The sequence below is a fragment of the Polypterus senegalus genome, chromosome 17, assembly GCF_016835505.1.
Source record: "Polypterus senegalus isolate Bchr_013 chromosome 17, ASM1683550v1, whole genome shotgun sequence".
Classification (NCBI taxonomy): Eukaryota; Metazoa; Chordata; class Cladistia; order Polypteriformes; family Polypteridae; genus Polypterus; species Polypterus senegalus.
In genome coordinates this window covers 96,578,695-96,588,611 of record NC_053170.1, presented here as the reverse complement: position 1 = coordinate 96,588,611, position 9,917 = coordinate 96,578,695, and the positions used below count along the sequence as shown (strand labels likewise).

The window sequence follows — 9,917 nt, the reverse complement described above, 5'->3', positions numbered from 1 at the left end:
GCATCAAAACTCAGAAATGGTTGATAAATAATTCATAACAATTACAACTGAAAAAGGCTTTTAATATTAAAATAAAGTACAATAATTTAGTAGAATCACATGGTGTCTGGCACCTTGTAGAAAGTGTCTTCTCCAATCCTGCAAAGATGGAGAGGCAGACGTTATTGGAGATCTCACCTGGACTGAAATCCACATGAAGACAGGAACATTAAAAGAAAATCCACACTCAATATTCATTTTCTCTCTCTTTTTAATGCAGATTACCAAAAAAAGACTAACACCAGACCCACACACCCACTTGAAAGCAGTTGTGCCTAGATTTGTCTACCATTTTCTGCCACCTTGAATCTGGAAACCCAGTGCCAGCGAGTCACAAAGGTCCTCTTTTTTTATATATTAAAAAAAAAAAGCATATTTTGGACCCAATGCCCCTTAATACCCTCACCCCTAATTCTATACCTGCAGTCAAACTCTGCCTTTTTCCAGGCTGCATAGTCAGTCTGAGCCAGGTATCACAAGCCACTTTCATGGTGCTGTAACAGGAATGTTTTCATAAACTGCTGATGGGGGAAATGAGCCTTTTATTGTCGCCTAAATGCTCAGATGTTAGTTTTGCAGAAGACAGCTCATGTTAACTGTAAACCAATTTCTATTTCTCCACACAAAAGGACTTTGCTGCTGCATAAGGCAGGCAAACAAAACTGACAAGTCGTCATTTTCTGGGCTTTCCATACTTGGGTCTTGCTTTAATGCATGTATACCCAGGAGTATTAGATAACCGCCTCATCAATGCATGCTGTTGTGGCCTGCCAAAATGACATATGGACAGAGGAAAGAGAGATGTTCACCTTGTGCCACAATTTTTTTTTTTTTAAATATATAAAAAGCCAGCAGAAGCGGGAATGTTTAGGACCCGATACTCCATGCCATGAAGCCACGTGCAGCAGCAATGCAAACAGCCATCTGAACACAGACACATATTAGGCAGGCTTGCCAGCAACATCTAAGATAGGTGTTAACCGTCCAGTTGCATGGTGTGATTGTCACACTATTTGCTTATCTTCAAGCATATTAAAGGACTGTCAAGTCTATAGTGAAGGAGTAAAATGTTAGAGCAACAATCAGAACAGGCTCATCCTCGACACCTGGGATCTACAGATTTGGAGAAAGTTTCCTCTATCCATCTTGAAGGCTGCTTCTCCTATAGAGGGAAACTTGTTTTACACACCAAAAAAAAAACCAACACCACCAAACAAACACTTCCGACTTGGCAGTACCAGTGAGGTGCTATACAGACACTACTGTTGGCACAGAGGATCCCCAGACGAGATTACAGGCACACTTCTGCCTAATTTGTTGCCTGAAAGTCCTCGGTGTCAGTGTATCAAAGAGAGGATGTGCAGCATTGTTCATAATGGCACTCAGATTTGTTTTCATTCACTACTTCCAGGGGTCTAGACGGCACTCCCCTAAACCTGCCCTTTTAAATTAGCTTGTTGATTCAGTGGGCATCTATTGAAGTGATTGTTGCTGGCTTTTTGGTACAGCCAAAAAACAACGGTTCCTTGGGTTAAGGGAAGTTACTTTCTGGCAGCAGTGAAGTCCGGGTGACTTTGGAATGTAGTTCCTGCTGCAAATGCATTGCAGCCACACCACCTTCCCAGGCAACAGGGTGCTGGGATATCAGACAAGTGTGGGCCTATATAAGGAATGAACACATCTGTTATAGGAGAAGGCTACCCGAAAACCCTTCCACAGTGAAAGGACTGAAGAATCTGCAAAGTCCAACATGGTCATTTCAGGGTCAAGGAGAACAGCTTAAAAAGGGACATGTAATGGCAATGCTAGTCATTGACTTGGGCCGGTCCACAAGAGTAAGATATCAATGGTACAAGTATGGAGTGTGCATGAAGGGATGGGGGAGAACAATCCAAATGCTAAAAGCAAAGAGGGTTATGAGTTGATCAGAACCACTCCAAGTCAAGCACCTTCATAAAGCACATTGAAGCTGTGGCTACCATCTGTTCATTCTTTAATGCCCATTTTATTCTGATAAGGAGGCACCTAGGATTAGGTTCAGTTCAAGGAGTAAATCTTGCATGGAGCACCACAACTAATAGAGAATGAGCCTACCCTGGAAGTCCGGCATGTTAAAAGGAAACTGGGGTACTTAATGGGGAGAAGGGGAAAAAAAGCCTACAGGTGAACAAAATGAGGTACAGTGGCATTCGTCCCATTTTAAATCTTCCACTTTGCCAATTTCACTGTTGGTTTTAAAGTTAAACAAGGCCATTTACAGCTACTATAGACCAAAAAATTTTCACAAGCTTGGTAAAAGAGGTAGCCTACCTGGTGCTCTGCCAGGTGTCTTCTGGCGCTTCGGCCGGTGACCTGAGCAGCCACAGTGTCTTCAGCATCTGATGACCTGGATGACCATCCATAATTGGGAAGCACTGACCCACCCAGGAAGTTGTTGTGCCTGCACACAAAGGAGAGTTTCTAGTCTTCCCCTCACCCAAGTCTGCACAGTCACCATTTATTTAAGAAAAAGAAGAAAAAAAAAAGTGTATTTTTGTAATCTACTCAGCCTGGCTTCCCAGGTGTCCAATCTTGGCTGGTTTGCCACATTTTAAGTAGGAGCACAGTAATTAGCATGAAGGCCACTCTTCCAATGACCTGGGTTCAGATCTCAGCCCAGGAACTATAAACTCTTTAGACTCCCAATTTTCTGTGTACTCCGTTCCTCCCACATACCAAGAATACAACTTGTTAAATGGACTGTTATGAAGGAGCATGGATGTGCTTGCACCTCAGGGTGCCCTGCATCAGATGGGATTCCATCTACTGTCACGCTTTGGGATATGCCAGGGTGTCCAACTCCTATTCTGGAGGGCAGCAGTGGCTACAGGTTTTCATTCGAACCCTATTCCTTTAACAGTTTCCACTGCTAATTAAACTTTGGTTGCCGTCATTTTTATTGACTTGCTACTTAAGCTACTTTAAGAGACTGAACCCTTTTTCCTGAATCAACAATAAGTTACAAAACGAGCCAACACACGATCAGATCACCCTTGTCCATCATACAATATCTGAAAATAAAAAGGTGACAAACACCATAACGTTGATCTGCTCAGGTCCACAAAGCACGGACGGGATTCTTAAAAAAAAAAAAAAGTTTTGGAAATGTCTGCTGTGGCAGAATTAGAGGACAAACAAGCCATGGAATTAAATAAAATAATGGGTTTAACAGGAATCTGCTTCCAATTAAGAAACTGGTTGGACTCTGATTTTGCTGGCCATCTGTTGGCTTTCATTTCACATCTCATTTCTCTTTGGCTACCATTTAAGGAGAGAAAAAAAAGCAAATGAACTCAATTAGGAGCAGAAACTGGTCACTGATGAATAAAATGAATAAAAAATGAATAAAAAGAAAAAACCTGCAGCCACCATGGCCCTCCAAGATCAGAGAGTTGAATAAGCAGGTTTACAAAATTAAATGTCTACATAAAGTATTAGTACACATCCTCAGCAACAGGGGAGGCAAAATGAAATTTAAGGCAATGCACAGTGTTTGCTAAATGTTCTCCTAATGGGTTTGTGCATTTTACCCATGATGTGCTGGCACCCTGCTCAGGTGTTGCTCCTGCCTTGCACCCTGTAATTTCTGGGATGTCTTCATCTGCCCAGCAACCCTGCTCTTGATGAACAGGCTGGGAAGACGTGTGGCTACCATACGGAGTAGCTCATCCAGGTCAGACAAACATCACGCCAGTAAGCGGCTCACCTTTCTCCCAGGAGACAGAGAAGCCAAAGGTGGGCAGCGGTCCTGAACTCATGACACCCGATACCCTTCCTTTCAAGGGGCTTCCAGGTCCTCGCTCTCCGAGTTTTACCACACTAGTGAAGGAACCTTGAATGTCAGCGGTGCTTGAAGGGTAAATCTGCAATGCTGAGCCGAGATCATTCAGCCACATGCCAGTCAGGTTACAGAGCTGACCCTGGAAGCAAAAACAAAAAGGGTGAAGAGCTGAAGTCACTTAAATGCAAACAGCCCCCCCCCTTTCATTTGCTAGATGATAAATGTATGGCCACACCTAGGGTTGCATTCAGCCCTTCCATTAAGTCCCTTGTTTTTGGGGCTGTCCGATCTTCAATTCTACCAGTCTGTATTCCTGGTTTAAAATAGCAACTGGTATCTAACACTAAGATTCATTGGAGGAATAAATTCAATTGTGTTTTAAAAGGTCTATGTAAATGAATAGAGGAGTTCAAACAAGTCACTCTACCTACTGTGGAGCAAACAGAGTGAATGCAACTTAGGAGTTAAACAGACTTAATGTGAAGATAACAGCTTTGTAAAACAACCCAAATTAACTCTGGCTAATAAGGCATCCAACACCACCGTTCCTTGTTCCACCTTTCCCAATGTATAATTACCCACCCCAGTACGGTTATACTGTCCTTTGTCTAAATCGGGGGTCCTCCATCAGTCCTGGAGGGCCACAGGTTTTTGTTCTAGCCCGGTTGCTTAATTAGAAAGCAATTCTTGCCAATTACTTCATTTTAAGGCTTGTTAGGGTTTTAACTCTGCTATATGTCAGGTAATTCTCATATGCTGGATTTTTCTTTGCCTTTCTAAGGATATCATCCAAAACGATATCAAGTCTAAAAAGGACGAGTAACTCTCAGTCCTTCACTTTTTTCTCTCTTCACTTTTCTCCCAAGTATTTCATTAAACCAAACAGAGCATGATAAATACATACCGGTGTAAATGGTAACAAGCTAAACGGAGAAATGCTGGTTTCTTTTGTCATTTGCATGTTATTGCTAATTAGGAACCATTAAAAAACAAGAATACAGCCGTACAAGGCTAAAATTAGCAATAATGGTTCAAAATCTTAACAAGCGAGACAACTAAAATAAAGCTGAAGTGTTACTTGATCAATAAGTGCTTATTAAGCAACTCTGTTGGAGCAAAAACCTGCAGCCACCGTGGCCCTCCGGGACCGTGATTGAGGACCCCTGGTCTAATTATTACTATGGCCCTAGCAAATGTAAATTCATTCCACTGTTTAGTGTGCCAAGGAATAATGTATACATGGTACGACAAAGCCCACTAGACAGGGGATGAATTTTTCACCAATCTCACCCCAAAGTGCACAAATCTAGAAAATATCCACAAAAATAGCCCACTATCCAATCCTACACTGGAGAACAAGTCACCTTGGGCTTCATTTATAAAGCTGTGTGGATTTGAGCATGAAAATATGCATATGCAAAAAACGTCAACCTGGCATATCTACCTTGAACGCCACACTGAAACATCCACATACGGACCATGCTAACCATATGAAATCATGATGCTGCAGAACTTCCCTGGCTGGTAGAGCAGCCATCTCCCAGCTGACACAGATCTTGCGCCCCTTTGCATTCAACAGCATCGGGCTGGGATCTGCAACTGAGGGCACAGTATCATGTGCAGCATTAGAGTGCCTCTCCTCTGGCATCGGAGGGGTTCGGCAACATCATCTGAGCAGGTAGCTGGCATATGTAAAGACCTGACCGCTACTGCAATGAATAGCATGGGCCCAGCCAGCTACCTTACCAACAAGCCATTAACCACGTGCAGCACCGTCATGTCTGTCAAAGTTACCCTGCCTTAAAAAGGAGGAATCATTATTTGACCCTGGCAACCGAGACACTGAGTTTGTCAGCTTCTAGTATAAAGCACCAGTGAGGGCAAGTGATTAACTTTAGAACAACAACATTTCACATGGAAAATGCACATGCATACACACACTACACATTTAAAGAAATAACAGACTCAAAATACTGAAATCCTTTAATATGACACCCAAGAAATTGGACAATTGTACTGGAAATGGGCACAAAGCTTTATTCAAAAACAGTCCATTTTAAAATTAGCAGACTATAGCATCATACCCATTATGGTATCATTTTTAAATACATGCCAGTTAAGATAACACTCTTCATCCAATGTTACCAAACTCTTTGCTGTAATGAAAACAGAATAACGGGGAGAGTAAAATGAAGACGACTCAATCCACATATTTTCTGAACTTCCTTAATGCAAACTGTGGGTAAACACACAAAAAACACAGCACTTTACTGGGTTATGTGGTTCATCATAGAACCATTTCACTCTGGGAAGGCATCTTTGCATAAAAAAATTGGTTCTTTAAGCTTTAGAAGGAGAGGGAAAAAAAAAAAACCCACACTCCTAACATATGGAAAACACAGATGGGCTACTTAGCAGATTGATGACAGATCAAGAAAACCTGAAACAAGCTGGCGTTATTGCATGCAACAAAATCAGGAACCCACTGGTATTTTCCCAAATCTAGGCACAGCTATTTACTTGACTTATGGATCAAATCAAAAGGTTCTTTATGCATCCTTTTTGAACTTGCAACATCGATCTCCAAGGGCCACACTGGTTGCAAGTTTTCATTCCAATCCAGTTAATTAAAAAAACCAAAACAATCCACCAATCTCAGACCTTATTTAAATTTAAGGCGTTTTAGTCTGCAACATTAGGTTTGCATATTGTACATTTCCTTTCCAAAGAGCCAAATTTGAAGCCTAAAATGGATCATTTTTAGTCTGTCAGTTTTCTGTTGTGTGCTTATTAAACCAAATAGTGCACGATGAATCTACACAGGTATAAATGGAAACAAGTCAGAATCAGCTGGCTTTTTTATTTGCATCTTACTGCTAATAAGGAGCCATTCCAAAACAGGGAATGCAGCTGCTGAAGACTGAAACAAGCAGTTAAGAGTGGGGAACCTTAACAAGCAAGACCACAAAAAATTAAGCATCAAAATGTCACTAACAATAAGGGCTTCATCAGCAACAATTGACTTAAGAACCTGGGCTGGTACAAAACCCTGCAGCCCTCCGGGACTGATACTGCCTACCCCTGATCTAGGACATCACTCAGAACCACCACACAAGCGTGCAGGAGTCAGCCTCTCCCGACAGCATGGAGAACAAAGCAAAAAGACATGTCACTGAGGCGCCATAAGGCACACTGGTCCACAAAACCTCAAAAGAACTATTAAGAGGCACCAGATCTAAACGGCCAGCCAACTTGGGCATGGGGAAGATGTACAAATCCACAACAAGTGCCCAAACAGAGTTTGGAAGACAGTTCCAACCCCCTGCCTTAGGCTGCTGTGCCAACCCTATCTAAACTGGCAGCAGAGCTTTGCTGCCACAATGTTAACAGTTAAGATGCAAAAACCATCAAGTACTAACAAGGAAACTTCAATTAGGAAAAATAAATTATGTAATTGGAGAAATATATCGTCATCATACAACATCCTCAATTTGCACGGACCCAATAAAGACCAAACCCCCAATAAAAGTGCCAAAGCAGCCCTCCAGAGATGGGACCATTTCCGGGACTCCGTTGTGCCATCCTGGTGAAGGTTTTAAGATTCGACTTATTAATGCAGCGCTCTTTTTACCAAGGAGGGCGGAGCTGGGTGTGACGTCAATAAAACATTCGGAAAAAGATGGACGCCTCCAGGAAAATGCTTGTTGTGCTTGCTCTGTTGGAACAAACAGCAACTGAGAGCAAGGAGTTGTGTTTTTTGTGTATGCTGGCACCGTAACAACATTTTCACGGATAAAAAAAAGACAGAAGTGCTAACAAACAGTATAATACGATAGCTTTCACTAAAGTACGCGGTGCACGTCGCCATTTTGTTTTGCCGTCATTACCCGAAGTCGAAGAAACTTGGAATTGACCGACCAGGCCCGACTCCACGAGCTGGAAATGCGATTTAAGGTGGCGTTCCTGAAGAGATTTCGGAAAGTCTGAATTTCCACGTTCCGACTGGAACGGACCTTTAACATGTTTCAAACTGTGAACGAATTTGTGGAAATCCCAAGGGACTTCCTAATAGGAAAAGGCCTATTGCTGCATACACCCATATGGGCCAAGTTCACGATTTCATGATCTCTCGGTATCCTGTTAGGCAATCTACTAAACTTATTTATACAAGTAAAAGTTCAGCTCTCTACATATAAACATTTCCGGAGACACAATTTCATATACAAAAGGACCTTGCTGAGAATGAAAGAGTTCTTTGACGAACCACACAACCCTGTAAGGCGCCATTAAAAGACTCGTAAAGGCGTGCAGGCTGCACTTGCGAGCACGGCAAAACGGATAAAATCGGTTATAAAACAATGCAAAAGCTGTATCATCCGAATACTCGTGACTAAAACATGTGCCAGTCGCCTCTATAAACCAGACGAATGGACTTCCAAAACGCAGGAATAACCCCAGGAACCATCACAGCTTAGCTACACGACAAGGTGAAAGCGAGTTCTGCACAGCAATTAGCCATCAGCGGAATATTTAAACACTTTACTTCCCCACATACAATACACAACTGATTAATCTTTGGAGCTGTACGAATTAATTCATAAAACGAAATAAAAAAAAAACCCGAATAAGATGTACACTGACTTACCGCGGAGGCTGGAATCCACCAGAGAATCAACGAAATGGCGATACCCCGGAACATGGTAACAAAAAACACTATTTATAAAAAAAAAAAAAAATCTTTTAACAACAATAAACGTTAGGCGCGTACACCTTCGGTGAAAAACACATTCAATAATAACGCACGCTAGCTCATGAAATAACATAGGAGTGTTAATGGAGCAAAAGCGAGCGCGCAGCACCCTTATTAGCGCTTTAAATTAAATCAGGAGACTTAGTTTCAAAGTCGTCACGTGATAAAAGCGCGCGCGCGCGGGCAGCTTTATTGGGTTATTAAATGAAATCAGGAGACGGCGTATCAAGTCATCACGTGATAACAACGCGCGCAAGCGGATTCTGACCGCACCAGACAATACCTTTTCTGTAACATCACAGTGATTATTGAAAAATAACGCAGTTCTTTTGCGAAGCAACGCACGCAATTTGTTTTGTTTTTTTTGAGTGGCTGGAATAATTCGCGGATTTTTCATGGGAAACGTAAACGACGCTTGTTAATTTCTTTTCTGAGGCACACGCTCGGATGCCCTGGCAGTTCATCTATCTTTGATTCTTCTATGTGATAATCGAAACTGTCCGGCTGGTTCTTTAAAGTTCTCGTTAACAGTTTGATAAGGCGACTCGGCCGTAAAAACACTAAACTAACTTAGGCGGGACTGTCAGCCATATGAGTCAAGTCACGCAGCACCAGCAGTGTCGGATTCCAAACGGGCATGGGCAACGCGGACGTCCCGTCAGGGTGGGGGAAATCGGAGCGGTGATTACATCCTGAAACGGTCAATCAATTAGGGGCTCCGTTTATGAAAGTTAAGGGGCGCTTACTTCAGACGATCAGTGGAGACAGTGGCCGCTTATGAGCCTGCCTTGTGTCAAAATGCTATTGGGAAAACAAGTTGAACTCCATGACGTCAAGTAAGCGTCATCGTAGCTGGACAGTCCTTCAGCCAAAAACAACATCGGAGGGCACAGAGACCGACTGCGAGTGAGTTTACAGATTACGGTCAACCCTGGGTTCGTGTATTTCACTCGATGTCCTCAAGCGGAGATTCGGGTCGCGACGTTCCGATCAGGAATAGCCGGACAGCTAAACGAATGGCACATTAGGAGTGCGGTGAATGTGCGGAAGGATTGTTTTTATTTGTCATTTTGCCGGCGGGTTCGCGTTAATCTTTTTAGGTCAGTGTTTCTGAAAGTGGGGTCTATGATACATGGCAAGGGGGTCCGCATAATTATTATTATTAATAGTAGAGGTAGTAGTAGATGATGTATTTTAATAAAATAATAACACATTTTATTTATATAGCGCCTTTCCCATGCTAAAGGCGCTTATGATTTTATGATTATTATTAGAAATAGTCTATTTTAAATGATAGTAGATGTATTT

The 9,917-nt window shown here is 42.3% G+C and overlaps 1 protein-coding gene across 1 annotated transcript; it reads right to left on the bottom strand.

Moving 5' to 3' along the window:
* Positions 1-40: 40 nt before the first annotated feature.
* On the bottom strand, positions 41-9,201 carry avd (avidin). The gene is made up of 4 exons (XM_039739624.1): positions 8,505-9,201; positions 3,785-3,998; positions 2,350-2,479; positions 41-138 (listed from the first exon to the last, which is right to left on the bottom strand). The coding sequence occupies exons 1-4, from the start codon at positions 8,556-8,558 to the stop codon at positions 96-98; spliced, it is 441 nt and encodes a 146-aa protein (XP_039595558.1). The 5' UTR covers positions 8,559-9,201; the 3' UTR covers positions 41-95.
* Between the last annotated feature and the right edge of the window lie 716 nt (positions 9,202-9,917).